The sequence below is a fragment of the Camponotus vicinus genome, unplaced genomic scaffold (assembly GCF_025532165.1).
Source record: "Camponotus vicinus isolate PSW18456_S1 unplaced genomic scaffold, iyCamVici1.0 SCAF_12, whole genome shotgun sequence".
NCBI lineage: Eukaryota > Metazoa > Arthropoda > Insecta > Hymenoptera > Formicidae > Camponotus > Camponotus vicinus.
Genome location: NW_028141948.1, coordinates 12,200,497 through 12,224,633, shown reverse-complemented (window position 1 = coordinate 12,224,633; position 24,137 = coordinate 12,200,497). Strand labels below are relative to the sequence as shown.

The 24,137-nt window shown below is 30.8% G+C and overlaps 4 protein-coding genes and 1 long non-coding RNA gene across 10 annotated transcripts; 2 read left to right on the top strand and 3 right to left on the bottom strand.

The window, feature by feature from the left end:
• Window positions 1-3,642: 3,642 nt before the first annotated feature.
• Window positions 3,643-5,902, bottom strand: LOC145963082 (mannose-P-dolichol utilization defect 1 protein homolog). Its single transcript, XM_083084730.1, has 5 exons — window positions 5,570-5,902; window positions 5,119-5,184; window positions 4,718-4,850; window positions 4,423-4,627; window positions 3,643-4,305 (listed from the first exon to the last, which is right to left on the bottom strand). Exons 1-5 carry the CDS (start codon window positions 5,655-5,657, stop codon window positions 4,063-4,065), a joined length of 735 nt encoding a protein of 244 aa, XP_082940856.1. The 5' UTR covers window positions 5,658-5,902; the 3' UTR covers window positions 3,643-4,062.
• Window positions 5,903-7,526: 1,624 nt separating this feature from the next.
• Window positions 7,527-8,818, bottom strand: LOC145962749 (uncharacterized). Its single transcript, XR_014435939.1, has 2 exons — window positions 8,458-8,818; window positions 7,527-8,359 (listed from the first exon to the last, which is right to left on the bottom strand). It is a non-coding gene; the product is annotated as an uncharacterized LOC145962749 (long non-coding RNA).
• On the top strand, window positions 7,672-13,488 carry LOC145962742 (tubulin glycylase 3A-like). 4 transcript variants are annotated; one of them, XM_083084045.1, is made up of 14 exons: window positions 7,672-8,014; window positions 9,078-9,358; window positions 9,448-9,657; window positions 9,778-9,998; window positions 10,209-10,441; window positions 10,529-10,802; window positions 10,901-11,114; window positions 11,202-11,292; window positions 11,577-11,747; window positions 11,906-12,159; window positions 12,248-12,441; window positions 12,510-12,770; window positions 12,847-13,050; window positions 13,123-13,487. In XM_083084045.1, the coding sequence occupies exons 2-14, from the start codon at window positions 9,205-9,207 to the stop codon at window positions 13,351-13,353; spliced, it is 2,712 nt and encodes a 903-aa protein (XP_082940171.1). In that variant the 5' UTR covers window positions 7,672-8,014; window positions 9,078-9,204; the 3' UTR covers window positions 13,354-13,487. The 4 variants fall into 4 exon arrangements, with proteins under 4 accessions (XP_082940171.1, XP_082940169.1, XP_082940170.1 ...); XM_083084046.1 differs by having other exon boundaries at window positions 7,673-8,014; window positions 10,314-10,441; window positions 13,123-13,486; XM_083084043.1 differs by having other exon boundaries at window positions 9,448-9,998; window positions 10,314-10,441; window positions 13,123-13,488.
• A 518-nt stretch (window positions 13,489-14,006) lies between these two features.
• Window positions 14,007-17,981, top strand: LOC145962745 (tubulin glycylase 3A-like). 2 transcript variants are annotated; one of them, XM_083084051.1, is made up of 12 exons: window positions 14,007-14,224; window positions 14,322-14,446; window positions 14,525-14,927; window positions 14,995-15,128; window positions 15,195-15,287; window positions 15,371-15,546; window positions 15,609-15,747; window positions 15,849-16,062; window positions 16,258-16,348; window positions 16,415-16,585; window positions 16,665-16,921; window positions 17,026-17,981. In XM_083084051.1, the coding sequence occupies exons 2-12, from the start codon at window positions 14,330-14,332 to the stop codon at window positions 17,181-17,183; spliced, it is 1,953 nt and encodes a 650-aa protein (XP_082940177.1). In that variant the 5' UTR covers window positions 14,007-14,224; window positions 14,322-14,329; the 3' UTR covers window positions 17,184-17,981. The 2 variants fall into 2 exon arrangements, with proteins under 2 accessions (XP_082940177.1, XP_082940176.1); XM_083084050.1 differs by lacking the exon at window positions 14,007-14,224 and having other exon boundaries at window positions 14,231-14,446.
• Window positions 17,402-23,307, bottom strand: Arglu1 (Arginine and glutamate rich 1). 2 transcript variants are annotated; one of them, XM_083084054.1, is made up of 6 exons: window positions 22,975-23,307; window positions 22,359-22,502; window positions 22,128-22,175; window positions 21,606-21,831; window positions 18,745-18,828; window positions 17,402-18,675 (listed from the first exon to the last, which is right to left on the bottom strand). In XM_083084054.1, the coding sequence occupies exons 1-6, from the start codon at window positions 23,115-23,117 to the stop codon at window positions 18,511-18,513; spliced, it is 810 nt and encodes a 269-aa protein (XP_082940180.1). In that variant the 5' UTR covers window positions 23,118-23,307; the 3' UTR covers window positions 17,402-18,510. The 2 variants fall into 2 exon arrangements, with proteins under 2 accessions (XP_082940180.1, XP_082940181.1); XM_083084055.1 differs by lacking the exon at window positions 22,128-22,175.
• Window positions 23,308-24,137: the final 830 nt, after the last annotated feature.

Sequence of the window (24,137 nt, the reverse complement as noted above, 5' to 3'; positions counted from 1 at the left end):
AAATTATTAATTTAAACGTTATAAGAATAAGAATCTAGAGAATTAATCTAGAATTAATTGTTTAAAATTATTTGATTTATTTTATTTTGCACACTGTTCGAATTGAAATTTTTTAGATCTTGCTGATATCGAGTTCGATTCGTCTCGTGCGCGCGAACGGTACCCCAAATTATATGTGTTCGCACATGTAACACAAACTCCAATAATGCATGTATTTTATTATTTATAAATATAATCGTTCGTAATCACATTTCAATAAAAAAGGTCGTTATATCCATTTAATTTTTAATAAAGAAATATATTTCTTAATGATGAAAGAACATGTTTTCTGATGTGCATATCAATTTCGTGAATTGAAGATAATGACAAGGGATAATTGTCGTTGATTTATTACTGAAATCATTGCTATCGGGAATAGTCCGGAAGATCCACGATTCGTTCCCTCCTACAGTGAAGTTCCCGACGTTCAATGGATCACTTAACTTTTCTTCGCAGATTGATCTTGCGAAATCTGATGTAGAAATAAGATGTTAATCTTTCTACATTTTTAGGATCGCTCCTCTTTTTATCGGATTACCGGTATGTCACTCGCGTATCTGCAATTGAATATTCTGAATATTATCGATTTATTTATTCGTCACGTTTTATCGCGAATTTTGAATCGATTTATCTTATAAAAATTCGCAAGTAAATCGGTCGGTGAATTGCATATTCACAAACATTACAGACCTCAAATGTTTGTCGAAATATTTTCGATTTTCTATATTTACGTGATAATAATTATATCGCGCACGTGTCTATTGAGAGCTTCGATTATTATATTATAAAAATTATACGTATCGCGATCAAATATTCCGCATATTATCGACTTATTTATTCGTCGCGTTTTCTCGGGAATTTTAAATCGCGATTTATCTTATAATTTAATCGTTGACTTATACATCGAAGCTTTGTTTATCTTTCCATGTCTTTGAATATTGTTTTTAATAGTTTGTACAAAATGCTGATAGTGCAAATATTTTCTTCTATAATTTAAAAGACGATCGATAACTTTATTAATGACTGTTTTAAACATGATTCTTTACATTATTTAAATCTTATTAAACTCTACAATTACATCGATTATTAGAGGGACTTTGAAAATCATTCGTTCCATTATTTTCTATTAAACGTGGCCACAACGCGATTTTTAATTATATTTTAAAGCTTATAGAGCTCATTTCATTGCACGCGTGTCTATTGATGGTTTCGATTATCATATTATAAAAATTATGCGTATCTCACAATCGAATATTCCGATTATTGTCGATTTATTTATTCGTCGCGTTTTCTCGCAAATTTTAAATCGCGATTTATTTAGTAATTTAATTGTTGATTTCGAAGTTTATTCTATCTTTTCATTTTGAATATTTCCTTTGATAATCTATACAAAATGCGCCAATAATGCAAATACTTTCTTTTACAATCGAAGAAACGATCAATAATTTTATTAATGACTCTTTTGATCATGATTATTTACGTTATATAAAACTTATTAAATTATATTATTGCATATCTATTATTAATAATAAATGTCGCGTAATTAATCTTCGCTGATCAGTCTCGTCTGGACTATGTAAAAATTTTTAGTAAATTTTATATTATACGTATATTTTGGACATTTTCGTGTAATAAATTATTCCATGTAATAAATTATTTTGTATTAAATTTCGAATTATATTTTATATTAAATTTGTATTATATTTTGTCATATATTTTGTAATATGTATTTAGCATAAAAATATTATGCATAAAAATATTATATTAAGCATAAAAATATTATGTTGGTATGAAAATTATAATAAAAATATATAAAAATAATGTTAGCTATATTAAAATGAAACATATGAATTCTTTATATTTTATATAAAGAAGAGACAAAATATTTTGCAACATCTATATTTTTCAAGTCTTAATTATAAAAACTTCAGAAGAATCAGTGATTAATTTGACAAATTCTATACATGTATTAATAATTAAATTTTTAATAATTAATAATTAATAAATAAATTTTTAATAATTTTAATAAAAATTTTAAATAATTAAAAAAATGATTGATGGATATCAAAGATCAGTTTACTACTAATTAAGAAGATTTATAGAAATACGGTTAAAAATGTTTAAAAATGTTTTTATCCCCCAGCAGGCATTTTGTGTTTTGTAAATAAAAAGATATAAATATGACAATGAATATAGAAAAATATTTATTTCATCTTTGAATATTACAATATCTTTCGCGATTGAATAATTTATTTACTATCAATTTACATATATAAGTATCTTGTTATACAGCACTGGTGCTACCGGCATTTCGTGCACATAGCACGGAACAAAACCAGAAATTGTGCACATTATATATTACCCTCTGAGAACATTCATGGACATTGGCTTTGTAGTTCATGTCCACGTTTTCAATGTCTATAGAGCGAGTATCACTTTCAGGGATCACCTAAAAGCAGGCCATGACATCTCTCAGTCTTCTCTCTGTTTAAATGCTTTGCAAATTAAAAATTACTTTAAATAATTTTGTTTACATTGGTATAATAAAATCAAAAATCGATTTTTACTTAAGGAATATGTTTAAAAAATGTTAAAAAAATATGTTAAAAAAATAATCATAAAAAATACATATCATTTATATATATATATATATATATATATATATATATATATATATATATATATATATATATATATATATATATATATATATATATATATATATATATATATATATATATATATATATATATATATATAACAGAATGTGTAAATATATTTACTTTTTTCGGAAAAAAAAAAAAAACTGAAATATTTATACAAAATGTAAACGTAAATACACAATAGTAATAGAAACTCATTGCATATTTCTTAATAAATTACAAATTGAAATAAAAATTAAGTATATATTATCTAAAAAAATTAAATATCATGTAGTCATTACAATTATTATTAGAAATAATATTACTTAGAAGCACTTCTTAAGCTTTATAAAGTATGTTATACATTATATATTTAGCTAATTATAAACTCAAAAATTATAATTTTAATCAGTTCAATTTTTTCTATGATATTGCTTCTAATAATAAATGTAATGTTGATTACATTTTAGTAAAGGTTGGGCAAGCCTGAAATAAATCATAAGCATTTCAACAATATAATCATTTAATATATAAATGATTCACACTTTCAATAACACAATGCATATAAAAAAATTGTAATTTATAAGTTATTATATAACACACATATATAAAATATTTTTTAAAACCCATTTTAAATAATATGTAATATAACAAAATATTATAACAGAATTATATTTATATAATTTATTTTTTGCGCGTATAATGTAAAGAACATTTAAAAAGATAGAATGTATACACACATACAAAATGCATATTAAAACATGTACATGAAAATATGTACGAAATATTAAGTAGATGAAATTCTGTCTCGAAGTTCGTTGCAAAATCATCTAAAGCAGATTTAATTGCTTACAATTTCTTTAAACTAATAAGATATATTATTTTGTTTTATATTTGTTTTGAAAGAATATTTAACATAGATATGTGGAGGAAATGAATAGTAATATAATTTTATCTAATGTAATCTTATCTTGCGTATATTTAAAAAGTGATGTTTTTTAGAGTATGTATTGTCATCTTATATAATGTCTATTGATAAGAGATGATAATACCATGATTTACCTTTCAAAATATAAAACGATATTGACTGCTTCAACAGGATATCTCAAACTGTTTATATATACTGGCTATTAAAATTGCAACATTATAGTGTGCACTTTGAATGGCAGCAGTATATATAATGATAATGAACATAGTTCCAAATTTATTTCCTCTATGGAAACTCATTCCTAAGTATTCATCTCTTCAATATCACATTGGCTTCATAAAATATCATTCACACAAAATTTCATACAGCCATGTATATCAAATTTACAACTATTATCGGCTTATATAGATTATCAATTGCGCACTGTATATAAACATTCATATTTCTTTCATTTTACTCTTTCTTTTTAACTTTTTCTTTACTTTTTACACCTATGTTCCAGTAGTAAAGAAGTTGTGCCACTATAACACCATTTGCCAGTGTAGAACACATATACATTGTTATCATAGCTGCATCGCCTGTTTCTTGGATGGAAGTAAAAATTCTCACGAAAGAACCGAAGAAGAGCATAAAACATGTTGCCGCCGATAATTGGCCGGTATTTCCATTGGAATAATTTGTATAGGCTTGTGAAAACTATAATCATGTAAAATCATTGATTAATAATTTGTAAAATTTGATACATGCGTAAGTGATAAAAGAAATGAGATATTCTCTCTTCCAAGATTTAATTTTGATAATCAAACTGTATACCTTACTAATAAGAACAATTGGTATATTCATTGTTTGGCATGCCCAAAGAATATGAATAGGCGTTAATCCACTATTAGCTGTAAAAAGCACCGCTAAATAAGCGGATAGAAATGCAGTCGCTTTTGCTGTATCTCCATTATAATGCATTACTAAAACTGCAATAATCAAAGTCTGAACTCCCAGAAATACTGCATCTCCCCACGCACTAAAAGTTACAATATTATACAATGTTGAATAAAGTTTTAAGCAGAAGAAAAATATTTTTTTATACATTGTTAATGAATTACTTATTCACCTAAATGGAAATCCTCTCATAAAACTATAAGACAACATTGCAGTAATGGCAAATAAATCTAATAATACACTGAAGACATTAATTCCTTCACCGCTCTTGTTTTTTAGAATTTTTACAATTTGAGGTACCTTTACTAAAAAAGGAAAAAAAGCAAGATAATATGATACATTTAACATACAGATAAGACATATGTATATATAAAATAGCAAAACAGAATCAAGAAATATATATTATATGAACTATAAGTAGAGATAAATTTTTAAGCTAATATAAATCATATAGTAAAATTATTTGTTGAAGCGATTACATGGAATCATGATTATTGAATAAAATATTATGCATATATTTTCATAAAGCAATGAAATATCTTCATCTCTCACTAATATAATGATTGTACTAACCAAGCAAAGAACCTCCAATGATGGCCAATCCTAAAAGTTTGCTTAACGTCGCCTTGAAGCATGCGACTGAAACATTTTCAAAATAATCATATTTTATTTACATACAATTTCGCTTATTTATAAATATTAGCAACAAATTTTCAATATAATACATTGAAAACAGTCACACACCAGTAAAGTGTTATATTTCAATAAATATGGTATTTCTTTATAAGAATAGAGTTGTAAAAAAGTAGGACATGTAAAGTTTGATTTGAAGAATAATAACATTAATTAATTAATCACAAAGACAAGAGAAAACTTATTTAATAAATTATAAATAAATTATTTATATCTTTCAATTTTAAATTGAGGATTTTTATTTGTAAAACACAACTGAAAAATGTTACTTTCACATATGATAAAAAGCTGAAATAAAGTTGAAGTTAATGTTATTGGAGTGAGAACGTACCATGAAAAAAATTGAATTTGTCCAAGTACTCCCTCGTACATTCTTGAGTAAATAACAATAACGCTGCTTTTTTAATAAATTGAGCCATATCGCCGTGATATATATTACTTGATATTATTTTGCATGGGCATCACGCATGGAATGTCACGAGGAATAATCACGAGTGACTTGGAACTGTTGGCAAAGCGCTTGTCAATCCATTTATTAAATGATGGCTGATTGTACATTTAGATTATTTTTTGCCAACTCACATTGACACATGGAGCTTGTATAGCGGAGGGGCTCAGCGCACTTAAGAAGTCAAGGACATTTTTCTGTCTCAACTATGCAGGTTCGTAACTACGCATGATCTGGTACTTTATTTCATTTCTTTGCGAAAGCTTCTTCGATGCAATACATATTTAAATTTTTTTGCATAATTAAAGAAAAATTTATAATAATAATAAAACCGACAAATAAAATAAAAATGAGATATGTGGAAAGGGAAAATTAGAAATGGTTAAGATATCATTCATGTGGCCCGTAAAACATATGTGACAGGCCTGTTGAAAGGTTACGAAAGGGAGAGGGAGCCTAAGTTGAGACAGAATATATCCACCTCTCTGTTGATCCTCCTGGAACAAATTATATATAGCAATATAATTGGTATATAGGCAAGGCCCCTCCAATATTATATTTTCTTTGTCCTGATTGGTCAATTAACTTATCCCACTTGGGCTGCGTTCGGAAACATCACCCGAGTGCCCCCGGGTATCATTTTATCTTTGTTGTTCACCGAATGTTAAACAAAGATAAAATGATACCCGGGTACACTCGGGTGATGTTTCCGAACGCAGCCCAAGAGTAGGATTTCTGAACGCATCCCAGCGGTATTTAGGCTGCGTTCTGATATAAACTGCCAGTGTTGAAAATCTATAGTATACGTGACGTAAACTATAGATTTTCAGTACTGGCAGTAAATATCGGAACACAGCTTTAGAAACCATTATAATATAGCGCGAACTTTGAACTTTGAACGATGCCCTTGGCTGGTAACACAAAAGACATATCGCCAAAATATTTGAAAGCACATTAACACATTAAAGACGTAATTCTACTTCTTTTTAAGACTAAACCTAAAAGCTGCTGACGTAATACTATCTTTTTTCTTAATAATAAAGAGTGCTAATGTGCTAAAAATTCAAAATTAATATATAAAAATATTATTCTTAATGATAAAAATACAAAAGATACATTTTACTTTAAAAAAAGCAGACAGAAATAATAAATAAGAAATAAATATACGTTACATTATAGCTCAAGAAAATATTACATTATTAATTTTCAAATAGATTCTGATGACAAAACGTTTTTGATATATTGTTCTGTTTAAAATAATTGTGTAAAATATTATTGTAATATAAGAATACTACAAAGAATTGCAATATTACAAAGAATCATTATTCATCTTTAAAAAATAAGTGAATATTATATATAATGATAAAAATTTTTAACGATTTAATGCCATACCCTGGCGAAAATAAATATCGGAGCGTATGTCGAATGTAAAGAAAGAGTAACAGAAGTGTAAACGAAGCTTCTAAGAAGTGTAAATTAAAACAACGAAACGTAAACGAAGTATTAATGCTTCGTTTACGTTTCGTTGTTTCAATTTACGCCTCCTAGAAGCTTCGTTTACACTTATTCTGTTACTCTTTCTTTACATTCGACTTACGCTCCGATATTTATTTTTCGCCAGGGTAGGTGAGAAACATTTTTGTTATTGCTAAAGATCGCGTGCCCTCGATCCAAATAATAGTTGCAAGCCAAATAAAAAAGCAAACAAACTTGTTGATAGTTTCAATGACATAGTTATAGAATGAAAAAGAGACTAATTGTTGAAAATAAAATTGAGTAATTAAAGATTTATATAGAGATTTATATAGATAAAAATAATATATGTAATATATGTATAATATATGTAAAAAGTTTCCAAATAATAAATTTATTCTATTTACATCAAATAATATTATTATATTTTATGAAAGAGAATTATATGTTTTTCAAAATTATTTATTCATAATGTATGTTTGTTCTCTATGTGTCACCACACGTTTCTTGCGATCTTCACTTTTCCAATATCGTCTATCAGCGGCAGCAACATGTCAATCATTCAAATCGTTCGTCCAATAAATTCTCGGTGTTTCGTGTTCTATTAATATTTTCTTGAGTTTCTCAAAATCTCAGAGTATATCGTTGAAGACCTCGCCGCGCGTGCCTCCTATCTCGCACGCGATCAGTGCCAAATTTGGAAATGAATTCGGTCGGTTTCCGAAAATAGACATTATCAGACGACGAGGATCAAACCCCCTGTTGTAATTAACGAAAATACCAAACCGAACGAGCGAGCGATTCATCACGCCGCCACCTGCCGCGATTTCTCCACGCAACCGGAGATGCAACCGTGTAAGTGGGTCAAAATACACGCAAAGCCTGAAGAAAGAGGAGCAGGGTCCGATTAACCGTGCGATTGCTTTGACTTTCTTGCCTATATTCCGATCGGGCGGGTTGCGCGAGAATTGGGCCGCGGGGGTGTACCTGGTACGCTGCTCGTAAGCTCCCGTTCAACCATCACTTGCACAACTCACGTGTGCAGGAACGTTTCATCCACTTTTATTGCCCAGGTTAACGCAATCATTTAGTCTAGTACTTGTTCGTCATATATACGTCACTTCCAACAATTAGAAAATACTCGAGAGCGTGTCTTATACAAGTGTCTTTAATTCTTGAAGGACTTTTGTCGAAATTTTTCTTCAAATAATGATTAATTCTTTTAATTTTATATAACTTATTTAACACACAATTAAAACAATTGACACATAAGTCTTAATCTTAAAAATTTTGTTTACCATGCGACAAAAATACATAGAGTCCTGTGACTCAAACTTTTCTCGATTGATCTGAGATGATTGATTTTTTAATAGTTTAGAGTAAGAAAGGGATTTCATCAGATAATTTTTATGGTGAGATATCAGCGTGATCCAATTACTTTTAACAAGGGCGCCTTAAAACACCCCTGCGGCGCGCGCCTGCGAAATATCAGATTCTACCATCTGACTCGCGTGTGTCCTCGTAGTCATCGTTCAGTCTTGCCTTTACTTCCATCCGTATATCATCTTTGCTCAATTTCTTTCATCGTGCGGCAACGCTCTATTTACTTTTCCTCTTGAAAGTAACAATCTTTAATTAGTCTCGCGCGAATACTTTTTGATATCTGCAAGAAATGTATTTATTATTGGACAAGTATCGAGGATTCAACAGGTATCAAAAGTGTCGCAGTGGGTTTTGCTACAATCTATTGAATTGCATTGAAAATTAAGCACGTGCTTTTCATATTCGCATCAAGTTTTGCTTTCGAGAATTTTATAATTTATTTGTATGGAATATTTTAAAGATATATCTTTAATAATGTAGATTTTGTTATCCTTGAATCAAAGTTGTAAATCTAAATATATTTATGCAATAGCAGTTTCAGACTAAAATAACGACGCTTTCTTTACACACCTTTCATTGATATCTGCCGAGCGATGAAGAATCCATGAAAATCAGTGATACGCATTTGCGTGGGAAAGTTTTGCGGTTCTCAGATCCGCTACATGAATGCCAATGATGGGTCCTCTTCAAACCTGGAAAGTTCAAATGAGAACAAAAAGAATACGAAAGAAAGTACCGAGGACGAAAATGAAAATCCCGGAGAGGAAGTAGTGATAAATACGGATGCAACAAATTGTGATATTAAAATTCTGGAAGGTTGAAAACATTTAGTAAAATTATATTTAACGTAAATAGATTGAAAATATCAAATAAATGTACATTTTAAATAATTTTTTTTATAACAGAGCCAGAGTGTTCAGAAAATAAAATTGAATCATCTTTAGAACTGCCTTTAGAACCAACCCTTCACGAACGATTTTTGCGTATTAAGCAAATCGTGAAGGACGCTATAACTGCCCATCATACTTTTATGATTTATGGCAAGTCACGGGTCATTCGCGATTGCATGCTGAAAAGAGGCTGGTGCGAGAAATTTTATCGTAGAAACAGCGGCGGTAATAAATCACTCGGCAACCTCACAACTTCTAATAGACTTTTTTACTTTAATGAAAAAACTGAACATTTGTACTTTATGATTTATATTTTACATTTTTCAAAAATGATAATCGTTGCAGCTGATCAGCATTTTAACGTCGAATCCAGCCCGGTAGTTTTATTAGCTGGAATCGGTGATTTGAAGGATCACCAAAATGAATGTTTATTGATATCAAGAATACTTACCAATCATACTGTTGACTTCCTCTGGAACACAGGGTCCGATTGGCCCGGCTGGCCCGCGCAAGATAACAAAACTACTGTGTTCAATCGATATTGTCGAGCTGGTTTTACGTCCAAGGTATCATTAGCCCATCATAATTGCTGTACTATTTTTAAAATTCTATTTATAGACATCATAATCTAAAATTTACAATTCAAAATATAATGCGGAATAATCACTTTTCTTATTTTAGTGTAAAAAATTTGTTGCATAAATTTTGTTTTGTGAAAAATTAGTACACTTAATTCAGATGTTTGAAAAATGTTTGTAAAGTATAGAAGTGTTTAGATAGAGGATGTAGCACGCGTTGTCGAGAATAGACAGTTTCGACGAGCGTGCCGACAAATCGTTAGGGAAAAGGTGCATGTACTTCTTCGAAAATCAATTATTCAGGTGGGCTTGTGTTCAAGCGTCAGACAAATGCATTGGTATTACGAAGCTGGAGTGGCCAACACTTTATTTCCACGTTGCTACAACATATGTCAGAATGATCATATGCACGCCTTTGTCGAGGATTTTCAGTGAGTTGGTCGACTGTCTATTAGATGTATAATTATTCAATTAATTTATTGACTAATAATAAAAATTTATAAATTATATTTTGTTAGACTTACAGGTTGCTTGAGTCTCTTGAAATGGCTAGTAGATAAAGTCAACATCGAGGACGAAGACGTCGTACGTTCACCAACTGGTACGATACCTCTCAAGGCTCTCGATTTTGCAATTAAAAGATGTAACGATTATATCAGTGCCCAATCACACGAAGATATCGATCAAGAGGCTGAAAGAGTCTGGTCTCATCAATGGGATCAATTTATTAGCTGGTATTACCAAATTATTCATGGTCAAGCTCTCTTCATTCGCACCAATGTACCCTTTAATGTGAGATATCTGCCGACAAGTAACAATTTCTTTATTTTTCGTTCACTTTATTTATTATCATGCTATTTATCATTCAAGAAATTATATTATATTTGCAGAAATATGTTCTAGCTTCAAAGCACATATTAAAAAAGATGAGAAAATATTGGCCGCAGATAGATATGGATGGCATAATGAACATGTGGATCCTGAAACCTGGAAACAAGAGCCGAGGACGCGGTATCGTTCTAATAAACAAGTTGGAGGACGTAATGGCGAAAGTAAATCAAACAGGCAAACCAGACACACGATACGTTGTGCAAAAGTACATCGGTAATAAAATTGTCGGATTAATAATTGGAAAGAGAATAGATTATTCTCAGGCTATTTGTTTTTATAATTTGATTATTTCTCTGATAGAACGACCGTTATTAATTCACAATACAAAGTTCGACATAAGACAATGGTTCATCGTGACATGCGCTCAACCTTTAACTTTCTGGATGTACAGGTACATGATACAAATATACCAAGGATTTTTAGATAAGTCACGACATTTTTGGTAACATCTGGCTCACGCCAGAACAATTAGCGGCTCGATTGTAAGAAATAAATGATAGAGCTCCGGAACTAGGGTAATAATCAATTTATGCCTCGCTGGCATTAAAGCGACCCTGTTTCCTTGATAGTTAAGTTTGTAGATATAAATATCCGCAGACGATGTACATACAGAATGCATTATCCGCTATTCTCTATTTAATTGCCGCTAGCGCAAGGTTCGCCATTTTATTACAGGGAGAGTTATCTTCGTTTTTGCTCGCAAAAGTTCAATCTGGATGACTTTCACGAGTCGATCCACCTGTGCAATCACGCGATTCAATGCAAATACAATAACTGCGGCGACAGGGACCCCGCTCTACCCGCGGATAATATGTGGGACGCCACGACATTCAAGGAGTTTCTCAAGTACGATTTATATCATATGAAGAATTACCTTTCTAAAATTTCTTCAAAACTTTTTAAATGTTCTCTATATCTCCGATAAAGAAGTAATATCCAAGAAGAATTTCTGAACATATAAGATTGAAATAATAATTCTTACGATTTTCATAAAAATTCTTCAGATCTCAAGGTCACGATAATGTATGGGATGAGCTAATCTATCCTGGAATGAAGCAAGGTCTGGTGGGCTCGTTATTGGCTAGTCAAGAGGCTATGGATCGACGGAAAAATAGTTTCGAATTATATGGCGCTGATTTTATGATCATGGAGGATTTTTCTGTATGGCTGATCGAGATCAACAGTCATCCGGACATGAGTTATTCCACCAGTGTCACTACGCGATTATGTCGACAAGTGATGGAAGATACCATTAAAGGTGAATGATAATTTGATTAAAAAAAATGTTTTTCTTTTCTAAACTATTATACAAATGATCATAGTAAAAAATCATATCTGTTCGATAGTCGTGATAGACTTTCGAGAAGATAAAACTGCAGATACCGGAGGTTTTGAATTAGCATATAAGCAACGAATGCCAAGCTGCCAACCGTATTTGGGAGCCGCTTTATCGCTTCAGGGTACTCGTCTCGCCACTTGCGAAAAGAAATCGAGTTTGAATCAAGATTCCAAAGCCAGCTTAATCGCGAAATCTCCGATGGTGAGTTTATAAAGATAACAAATAATTTAATGTTGCAAATATTGATAGTATTTTATTCGTGTTCTTAGACGAAAAAGAAATCGATAGTGCACAACAATATCGGGCCGGTAATCGTCGATCTTATCGAGGAACTAGAGATCCAGCTTGATCAAGAGTTGAATTCTTATTACAACACGGACTCGCCTAAATCGAGACTGGCACTTCCGGCGACAGCGCCAACGAAGTCTTCAATTTCTGATGAGAAAGAAATTCTCACAAAGAGCACTTCGGCAAATGCAAAATCTATCAATAAAATAAAGTCGTCAACTTTGTCTAAAACTAACGTTCAGGTAACAGAAATTCAATTAGAAAGAGCAACATCGAAAATAATTACTTAATGTTAAAACTATGTCATGTTTCACACAGAATAATCAGATTAAACCTTCGAGAAATGGAAAATCTTCTCCGCATAAACCGGCACGAAAGTCACGTACATTCGACACTGCAAGTAGCAAATTAGATGCATCTCCGACGAAACAAACATTAATATCAAAGATTATGGCTCTTCAGGAGCAATCGGCGAACATGATGCTTAAATCTGAAAAACCATTGAGAAAAAATGAAGAGAAGGTTCGCGTACAAATTTCTTATCATTCCATGTATGTTTAGAAATTTTTCTTTTATTTTCCGTTCTTTTATTAGATCATCAAAACTGCGATGCGAGACGCTGTGAAAAAGTACAAAAGAAACGTAACGACTTCGCCACAAGTACCATCACTGCCGACCCTTACGCCAACAACAAAAGCCATCTCTGCGTCAACAATTAAGAATAAAATCCCCAGTTTTCCGAAAAAACGAATGCATCATAAGAAAAATAAAGTTCTAGGAGATATCACCGACATGTATGCTGTCGGTTTAAGTCTGACTAAATAATCAGAAAATCTATCAATCGCGCTTGTTATTTATTCGTTATCTATCTCTTTACTCTTTACTGTTGATCAATTCTCGAATTCTATCTACACAAGTGATATATGTATACAATCAATAAATGTTATCGATATACTACTAGTAATTTATTCACATTATCATAAAAGTCCTTATTACATGAGATATCGAAAAATATCGAAACAAAACACAAGTTCTTCGAACGATGAAAATAAATTCAATGTGATTTTCAAAAATTCTTTCTCTTGCAATTTCAATTTAAATTTACATTGTTCAAAATTCTTTATAAAAATATCTTGAAATATCGTGATAAATAAAAAAATTTTCCAAATATTAGTCCAACTAGCAGAAGCGCAATAATTCCATACGAAAACAAGCAAAGAAATAGATACATGTTAAGAATTGTCGAAAAGGTTACTCAAAAAATGAATAAAAACGATGAAGTTTTATCAAAAATGCTTTCAACGGTTCTCTCAAAAAATCAATTGGAATATTTGAATGTTAAGCATCCTCAATTAGACAAACGTTCAGGGTCGGATAAAGAACATCAGAAATTACCTATCGCAAACTCAAAGTATCAAACTGATGAGATTCAGAAGCCAATCTTTCAAAATCCTGCAGTGGAGAAATACTTGAATGAAAAAGACATTAAAGAGATATAAAAGATAATAACAAATGCAAAGACCAGAAAAATTTAGTAGATAAATAAAATATAAGAAAAACAGGCTTGCATTAATTTGGAAATATGTACAATGCATTTTCGAAGATATTTATTATAACCATGATAAAAAATTCACGTCATAAAACATGAATGTAGATTATCGAGTCATATGATAATCGATAAAGTAAAACGAAAGCGGTAAAAATTGTCGCTTTCATAGCAAATTATCAAGTCTGAAAATCATATTTTAAGAGATTTTATTCAAATAAAAAATACCAAAAATCTTAAATTTCAGCACGCAACATGCACTGTGACAGCAATGACAATTCGATAATTTGTGCAGACAATCAATCTAATAAATGGCAAATAACTCTAACTTCAAAAAATTGCACAATCAGAAAACATCTGGAAGGTTGGCAGGTTTGCATCGAGAGATTCTATGGATTATAGATTCTTCTGATTTATTTTACCAACGTTATCAATTTTATAAAATTGTAGATTTATCCAAAAAGCGCAAGCAATGAAGAAAAAAATTTACAATTAGTCCTAACAGTCCCAAAATTGAACATTAATTCGCAATGCGCAGCCGAAAGGATTAAAACCGTGGATGCCGAGATTTGTTGTAATCGCGAAAATTTAGAAGAAATATTAGAAGCGAAAGATAGAGAAAACGATCAGGAAAATGGGAATATAATATTGACAGACTATTTAAAGTTAGTAACAGATGACGAAACAAAGATAAATTTTTTACTAAAAGTTTTGACAAGAGCCATAATCGACCACAAATATTACGTAATCTGTGGCACGTTTCCGGCTCTGAGAAAACCATTGGCAGATAGAGGCTGGCTCGAAAAAAAAGCAATTAGAAAAATAATTTCGATGACTCCCGACACGTATGAAGGTATTGCATTTTACTTTGTCATCATTTGAAGAAAATTAACTTGAAAGTTAACGTTTTCACTTTACAGATGGCTTGGAACAAATCGAAAAATTGCTTCAAACTCCTCCTGATTTTATATGGTATACGAATAAAAAACCTAATATAAGAGCGGACGACAAGACTATTGTGAATAAATTTGCTGGCAGTTATTTTACATCAAAGGTAATTTAATTCAAAAGTAAGCTGAGTAATGTGGAATAAACAATTTTTAATTAATAAAATATTTAGATTGACATGTGTAACAATCTGGAAAATGCTTATTGGTTTTACGAAACCGGAGTGTCAGATATACAATTTCCTCGATGCTACAACATATATCAAGTATGAATACTGCACATTTGAAAATTACACAATACTAAAAAATATTTATACAATTATTATATACATATAATTATTTCTAATAGTCGGCACAAATGGACGAGTTTATACAAGATTATTACATTACTGCGTGTTTTGGAATTTTAAAGTGGTTTTTATTACTCACCAATTTGGTAGGAGCGAAAAATACCTGGTCCCTGAATGGAACAATCCCCATAGATGCAATTTTGTTCGCCTTGAAACGCTGTATAGAATATATAAGGTTGTAAAAGTATTATTTATATTATACAAAATCATTATGATTTGTACGAAAATCATTTTCAGTACCCAAACACACGAGGATATAGACCGTGTAATTTGCGAGGATATTCCTCTATCTGCATGGTATCAATTTCTAGATTGGTATTATCAAATAATATACGAACGTGTTTTACTGAAAGAAAGCGAAAAAATTGATATAAATGTGTGTATAAATATTATTATTATATTATTTTTTTCTTATAATATATATAGTATAAATCTTGGAAAGAAAAAAGCGCGATTAAAGAATTTTGGAATTTATAGAATCTTGTAACATCTGTGCGCGACGTAATGAAAACAGTGATGAAATATCGATCGCAAAGTAGGATCGACGGTATACGTAATATTTGGATTTTAAAACCGGGCGACGACAGTTTGGGACGCGGAATCGTTTTGAAGAGTTCTATAGTCGATATCCTCGCAAAAGTAAATCAGGCAGCGAAAGAAAATACTGAATATGTTGTACAGAAATATATAGGTACCATCTCTCAAAAGGTCATTCAACATAATAATATAAAATATTTAATAACATATAATATAAAATATTTAATAACATATAATATAAAGTACTTAACATAATAATATAAAATATTTAATAACATAATATAAAGTATACGCTGAAGAAATGCAATGTTTTAAAAAAATATATAAATTACAATCATAATTTTTATAGAGCGACCACTGCTTGTCCATAAAACAAAAGTAGATATTAGGCAATGGTTTCTGATAACCAGTACACAACCTCTTGTCGTGTGGATGTTCAAGTATTTCGTATTTTATGACTTTTCTGTATACTTTAAAGCTTTCAATAATTTAGATTATTTAATCAGGGATATCTTAATACGATTCGCGTCGAAAGATTTCACTCTTAGTGATTTTCACGAATCCATTCATTTGTGCAATACGACCGTGCAGCTAAAATATCGAAAGTTATCGAGATGCAATTTTGATTTACCAAAAGAACTTCACTGGAATCTTCAAGATTTCAAAAATTATCTACAGTATTTATCTTACAAGCTCTCTTACAAACTTTCTTAAAAATTAATCAATTGATTAGTTGGAGTTAAATTGCTGATTTAGGTCGCGCGATCAAGAAATGGCTTGGGAAAAAATCATCAGACCAGGGATAAAGCAAAATCTTATAGGAGCACTTCTGGCGTCTCAAGATAATATGGTAAACCGTAAAAATAGTTTTCAATTGTACGGTGCTGATTTCGTAGTGGCGGATGATTTTTCGGTATGGCTGTTAGAAATAAATACAAATCCGCGATTGCATCCGCCAAGCAGCGAAGTCACCGCGAAACTCTATCCGGAAGTTATAGAAGACGCGATGAAAGGTAAAAGTAATTTTAAGAATAGAAAAATTGATACAACATAATGTAAATATATAAAGATTTATAAAAATATTATATAAAAATCTCACATCTATTATAATATTTAGTGGTCTTAGATCGTCGTAAAAATAAAAAAGCACCATGCGGCAGATTCGAATGTATTTACAAGCAACGTAATCCGTTTTATGGAGTCAATGTCTTGGGGCAAGGTACGAGTCTTGGCATTCGTGGTAAAGGTTTATTTATGACGGCGAAATTGTCGTGAAATCTCCAACTCGAACACAATTGTAACATTGCTTCTCCGAAAACTTATTTCGCATAGACCTGTTTCAGTTCCAATCATAATCCGGCCAATCCTAATGCAATTTCGTATTAGCATATAAACAATGCGTTATGGATTGCTAGATAAACGTGTTGAAAAAGCACATTTGTATTCTCTTTTTTCATTGCATGACGCGCGATTAACAGAAAGAGAGCAAGTAATTTATTAGAAATATGTTTATTTTACAAGTAACAATGCGCGGTAGGTATACAATCTTATATACTATAGATATTTTTTTTCACAGAACAATGAATATACATTATTATGATATAAGACAATTATGCCCATGTTTATATATTATTCGCGTATACAATCACTTAATTTTATAATTCTTTAAATCGCTATTATTCTTTTAATTTGTCTTTTTATTATAAAATCATTTTATTATTTCTCATTTTATAGAATAAATATATTTTATATCAGATTCTAAAAATGGATCTTAAAAGTGGATGTGTATGATCATATAATGCGTATCATTAGATAGTTGCTTAAACATATCACATTATTGTGAAAATCATTCATTTTTAACACACATTCGTAAAATAGATAACTGTTGTAAAAAAAATGAAAAGTATAATGACGATTATTATTCATGATATAAGAAATTACATTCAATTTAACAATATGAAATTAATTTACTATTTTTTGTGATACACCTGATCTAATGTTATATGTGATTCATTTCACTGAAATAAAATATTGCATTTAATATTAAGATGAGATAATAAAGGATTTATAATGTACAAATTATACATATATATGTAAATCATAGAACACATTTAAATAGGCTAGAATACACTTACATCAGAAGAACGCGACAACTGTTCAAAAAAATATTTCAAGATATGATATATATAGTTAAAATTTCTTTTCTTTTTCAAGTTTTCTATTTTCATTAAAGATATTATATGTTTTTAATTATTATATATAATACTCTTACATGATAAAAAATTTGTTTTGTGTTCATACTGATGTTAGCGTAATCTCGCATAATGTGAACTCCCATTTGTATCTGTGTTAAAATCTAACAAGATGAGAATTATTTAATTACGATGCATCTATCAATACATCACAATTAAATAAAATACAATCTTGCCTGATTTCAACAATCGTTTTGAATACATTAGGGTGAACTTTGAGTCTTACATTACTGCACTAAACTATAATGTATTTATGTAGATACAATCTACGATTGTTCTCGCGGATCGAGTACGAAAACTGACAAGATTTTGTGTATATATCACATCAAACTGTATGAAACAACACTGACTCACGTAACCGATTTTAAAGAGAAAGATAACTTAGGCCTCGAGTTGTTTTTGCCTAAGATCCTCTTTTGTTCCTCCTTAACGCGTTTTTCATGCTCCTTTCTCATTTTTTGCCTTTCTTCTTCCATTAATCGCTGTTCTTCAACCATAGCCAATCTTTCTTCAGCCTGATATTGATGTTAAGTTGAATTAATATTGCATATTAATATTTTTTCTCGTAAACGCTAATAACTCACTAATTTCTTCTGAGCCTCTTCTATCTTTCTGTTGTTCTCCTCCATAATCCTCTCTAGTTCCTCACGCTTCTTCCGCTCTTCCTCCTACAATGACAATGAAATAGGTTTACACAAAGCAATGATGTTGTCGATCACCGATGTTACATCGTTCGTTTTCGAAATCATAGTGCTGCTATGTCAACAACCTAGTGTTACACATCCTAAGAACCTTTGTAAGGGTAAGTTCGGGATATAAAATTTTTAAGTCAGATTTCAAAGAGGATGGCTTGAGAAATAGAGAGTGACAGAGGACATATGTATATAAATACAATTCCTTCTTTTGTGTAAAATGCGTTCCTCTTAGATCTCAGCAAACTCGTTTTTTCTCACTGCCCAAATAAAAATACGATGATTTGGACAAATGTCGTTTAAATGGAAAAGAAAATGAATTTCTCATAACTTTATATGACTCCAGTGTGCATGCAAAGAATATACATAAAACTTTCTTTTCGTAAATTCGATACAAGTGCATGATAAGATAATGATAATGATATTATTTGTAATATTATGTCTGTAGATAAAATTGTTAAATGAGAAGAGATCTATAGATGATATAACTCAAAAATTAATACCCTAAAATACATGAATGATTGTTGCCATCCGCCTGACCTGACCTGTCGATGAAAATTCGTTGTATCCTATGATGATAGTATTTAGCGAACTCTATAAAATGAGCCCTAATATGGTCTTTCTGGTACAAAGTGTTGAAACAAAGAACAATGATAATAATATTGGTATAAAATGAATTATGAATATATAAATTGGATAATACCTGAATGAAGCTCACGCCAGCTCGTAGGGGATGCCTTCTTCATCGACAATCACTCAGCAGTGAGTAAAAAACCGGCATCTTCTGTTGGTAGTCAGTAAGGAAGATGACCTATATATCGCTAGGTCGTGCTTTGTCGCTATGGAATTCTAATTCTCTGCCCCCTTAAAGTCTCTAACTTTTCCCTTTCTAATAAATTTTCTCCCAAATTTGTAGAGATAATCAACGCAAACTCAATATGCAAAGCAATGAGGGTAAAACTTGTAATAAATTTGTAATTAAGATTGTTGTTCAATCAACAGGGAGCTGATGTTTCAAGGGTATAAAAGTAAATAATTGTGCATAGACACAAGAAATATAATAGTAACTACAATCCTAATCAATGAAATAAAATAAAAAAGATTCAGAAAATTTTCAGTTTTTAATTAAATCTGCCGCGAAAATAATAGGATTCTTTGTAATAATTAATGCATTTATATATATGTAATAATTGTTGAGCAAGTTTAAAAATAAAAATTGAAGAATAAAATATGATAATAAATATAATGGTAAGAATTATTTACATCATTGCATAATTGTCTTGAATTTCAAAGGTAATAGTCATGTATTTGTTTATAGTTATATATGTATTTGTTTAGACAAAGATAATTTATATATTAAAAACTGTTATTAAATATATATATATATATATATATATATATATATATATATATATTCTCGCGCGCGCGCGTAAACTGATATAAAATAGTGATATAAGTTAATCAAGTTATATGTATAAAAAAAGATATCCTACACAACATACATTTCTAAACATATCTTTGTTTATATTATCTAATTATATAAAAGTAATTGAATCAAAAAAGTTTGATAAAGTTTTATTTATAACTGATAGCAAGCTATTCTCTTATCTGCAATGTCTTCTGAATCCATATACATTTTATGCGGTATCAGTATAATATTATCACTACGCTGATTCAACTGACAGTAACAACTGTTCAGGGAAGAATACTTTTTTTATAATTTCATATAAAAATAACTTTATTTCAGACTCAAGAATAATAAACTTCTCTTGATCAATAAATTACAAAGTTTTGGGGTTGTTAACTTTTTTTTTTAATAGATAATAGATAATTTCTCGTTTCTATTTTTTCTTAAATATAATATGCATAATGCATAATGCAATAAAGTGGCTATTCGCGGGCATTTTTTAAAATTAGATTGATAAGTATATAAGAAGATTGATAAGCAGACTTGCCAACATGCACAACAATTACAGAAATTGTGAATGAGGACTGTGATCCAAACGAATCAGAACAGTCTAAGCACATTTTCTAAAATTGTTGACACAAACGTCAATCCATATATTGTGTGATGAAAAAGGTTATAATGTTGTACAGATATATAAATATATGTACATGGTAGAAATAATTTGATCATAAATAATCGATACATGCGCCTATAATAGCAGAGAATCTCTTTCATAATAATGTAAAATATAGTTTCTCAGTAACGCGACTTCAGTGGATGCTGAGAAATCGAAGCAGTGTGGTTTTATCGTTAAATTTCTTACAATATAGTCGCGAACCACAATACTTCAAGCCCAAACGCTGTGATCGTAAAATATAGGATTATAATAGATCTAGTTGATAAATTCTCTCAATTGTTCAATCAAGATTTCTCAAATAGAAATAATACAATTTGTAAATCCTATAGTTTTGACATCAAGATCAAAATATGCGAGATTTACAAATTGTATTTAGCCCAGCTTAACAATTAATAGCAAAGCTTTAATACAAATGTATCTTTTGGATTTTTTCTACTCTCATTTATTACAGATTTCATATTCTGTAAATGTTGCAATAAATTGCGATAATCACTTAAAATTGTTTTTTCAGCTATAATATTAAATAATATATTTTTTGCAAAAATACATTCTATACATATTCCGATTTTTCGGAACAATTGCACTAAAAGAATGCTAGATTTTTATTTTCTGCTGATCACAACAGCGCTTGGGCTATCACTGACCAATATTTCTATCGATAGATCTTACCTCTCTTCGTTTCTCCTCCTCACGTAGTTTTGCTTGCCTCCATTCCATCTCCTCCATGATTTGACGCTCCATAGCCCTCTTTGCTTCTTCTACCCGCCTTTGCACCTCTGCTTCAATTTCCTCTTTACGTTTCTCAAGCTCCTCTTCCACCCTTTTTTGTACAAGTTCTTCAATACGTTTGGCTGCTTCCTCCTCCACCATCTTTTGTTCCACCTCACGCTGACGTCTGCAGACAGATAAGTAGCAATCTTCTTCCAGAGCACCATTTCAGAATCGTTTTTTTTTTATTTTTATACAAAAGTGAAGTTAACAACATGCTAAATCTTCATTAAATATCAAGTGCCATAAATTTTGAGGTTTACCAATATAATTATTTGAATCGACAATTAAAATTTGTTGTAACTAAAAATGTTATCGAAAAATTTGGTGCTTGCATACACATCAAGCATGTTTTTAGCAAAACAGTGAGAATTGATGAGCTTTAAATATGACCACCACCATGAAATAATTACACATTCTTACCCAGCTGTGCTCGTAGTGAAGATTTTGTTCATTAATTCTTTCTTTTTCCTGACAACATAATTATAAAGAATAACAAAAATTTCGGATACAAAATAAATATAAAATAATGTTTCACTCTTGATATTCAACAAAATATAAAGGAATAAAGTTGAGAAATGATTTGTATTTCCCAACTCTAATAATATATGAGCTATCAAGAGGAACATTACCAATATCATTACTACTGTTTACCTTTGCCGTTCCATTTCAGCTAATCTTTCCACTTCATCCATCTTTCGATCTCTATCTCTGTACGAACGTTTCTTGAGACTGACAATGTGCACATCATCCGATACTTCCGAACCACTGCTGGATGATGCGGAATGGGATCGCTTTCTAAAATAACAATCAATTATAATTATAATGTTATTCTTATAATGTTACGCACATACACAATCTATTAAAATAGATGTCATCCATAACAATCGCACATTAAAATCCGGACAAACGCATTTGCATGTAAAATCGAAGATTTACTCTATGCAATAATAAGACCCGGTTGCACCAACATTATTTTATCTTTAAGCGAAACTTAAATATACGTCTGTCTTTATTTATTTAGAAAGAAAGATAAAGATAGACATATATTTAAATCTCGCTTAAAGCTAAAATAACGTTGGTGCAACCGAGCCAAAGACATGTAATAATTTGTAAACATTTTTTATCGCCAAACATAAACGTATTAAAACGTGTTTAAGAGTATGACAAGATGGCTGAAAAAAATACTCGATTTTAAACTTCTCGCGAAATCATTTTAGAATCAGATCGATCATCTACGACACGTCAAACGCAATGCAAGGCAACGCACCTGGACTTGGAACTACGTTCCTTCGGTTTGTCTGAATATTTGTTGTTGGAGTGCTTCTCGCGCGATTTGGACCGCTTGCGAGAGTGCTTGCTCTTGTGACGCCGTCTGCTCGGTGATTTCGATCTGGAACGCGACCGGCCCATCTTCCCGAGATCGATCGTTTTTTCGTTCAGTTCAGCTCGGCGAAGCACGAAGAGTCACTATTTTACGAGATTCGCTCGATATTTCACTACAACGCGATCAAATAATCACTCGGCTTCCAACTGCGTACCCGACAAAAGTAGCAAGAAGTGCAAGAACACCAAGAACCTTCTACATGTTGAATTACAAGATGATGTAAGAATATAGATCGCCGACTCCCGTATTTTGCTTTGTCGAGCGCCATCTAGAGGTACGCGCGTGAACTAATATTCAATATGGCCGACTTCTGATATACAGACTGCGGTCGGAGAGATGCGAGCATCCTATTAACCAATCAAGATAAGGAAATTTTTACTTTTCTTGGCTTGATTGGCCAATTGAAAGATGCTCTACGTGATAACCAGGTTTTCGAACGCAACGATACGTGTTTGAAGTTTAAATTTGTAGAGCAATGTGTCACAAATGCATATGAATCTGACTGAACATATAAGTGGATACTTGTATCGACAGGATCGACAGGATCAATGGAAGGTATTATATTTTTATTTGATATTTCATTTCGATGTTGCAAATAGAACCTCTCTTCTTCTGTAGTGTTATAATTCTTTTGAAAAGTTTTGTAATAATAATCGATATTTTATGCACTTTACGTTTTATGGAAATGTTTTAATTTGGTGAAATATTATTTATATTATACAGCATCTCTCAATATGATATTGGGAGCTTTCCAGCAAGCGACACAAGTCGACACAAACATCATTCTGTCTTTTTTTAACTCCAATGAATAACGAAGATAGAATGATGTTTGTGTCGACTTGTGTCGCTTGCTGGAAAGCTCCCATTGACAACAACATAGAGTTTATTAAAAAAATGTACAATGGCAGGTTTATGTAAAATTATACAAGATGTAATAAGAACTAAAATATATTATGAAAAATTAATCAATTATATCTTGCAATTTTTTGCAAAGCACGAGGCGCGAAAAATCAATCGTGGCAACGTCCATTAATATAAAAGTTTGT

Coding starts and splice junctions, on each gene's coding strand:
- LOC145963082 (XM_083084730.1), bottom strand. CDS start 5,657: ATGGCTCAATTTATTAAAAAAGCAGCGTTATTGTTATTTACTCAAGAA. Junction 5,185..5,569: donor CAAATTCAATTTTTTTCATG/GTACGTTCTCAC, acceptor AAAATGTTTCAG/TCGCATGCTTCAAGGCGACG. Junction 4,628..4,717: donor ATGAGAGGATTTCCATTTAG/GTGAATAAGTAA, acceptor TGTAACTTTTAG/TGCGTGGGGAGATGCAGTAT.
- LOC145962742 (XM_083084043.1), top strand. CDS start 9,205: ATGAATGCCAATGATGGGTCCTCTTCAAACCTGGAAAGTTCAAATGAG. Junction 11,293..11,576: donor TTAACTTTCTGGATGTACAG/GTACATGATACA, acceptor ATTTTATTACAG/GGAGAGTTATCTTCGTTTTT. Junction 13,051..13,122: donor TGAGAAAAAATGAAGAGAAG/GTTCGCGTACAA, acceptor TTCTTTTATTAG/ATCATCAAAACTGCGATGCG.
- LOC145962745 (XM_083084051.1), top strand. CDS start 14,330: ATGCACTGTGACAGCAATGACAATTCGATAATTTGTGCAGACAATCAA. Junction 16,349..16,414: donor CTTGTCGTGTGGATGTTCAA/GTATTTCGTATT, acceptor TTATTTAATCAG/GGATATCTTAATACGATTCG. Junction 16,922..17,025: donor TATAGAAGACGCGATGAAAG/GTAAAAGTAATT, acceptor TATAATATTTAG/TGGTCTTAGATCGTCGTAAA.
- Arglu1 (XM_083084054.1), bottom strand. CDS start 23,117: ATGGGCCGGTCGCGTTCCAGATCGAAATCACCGAGCAGACGGCGTCAC. Junction 22,503..22,974: donor GAACGTAGTTCCAAGTCCAG/GTGCGTTGCCTT, acceptor TTGTTATTTTAG/AAAGCGATCCCATTCCGCAT. Junction 22,176..22,358: donor GCTGAAATGGAACGGCAAAG/GTAAACAGTAGT, acceptor TTATGTTGTCAG/GAAAAAGAAAGAATTAATGA.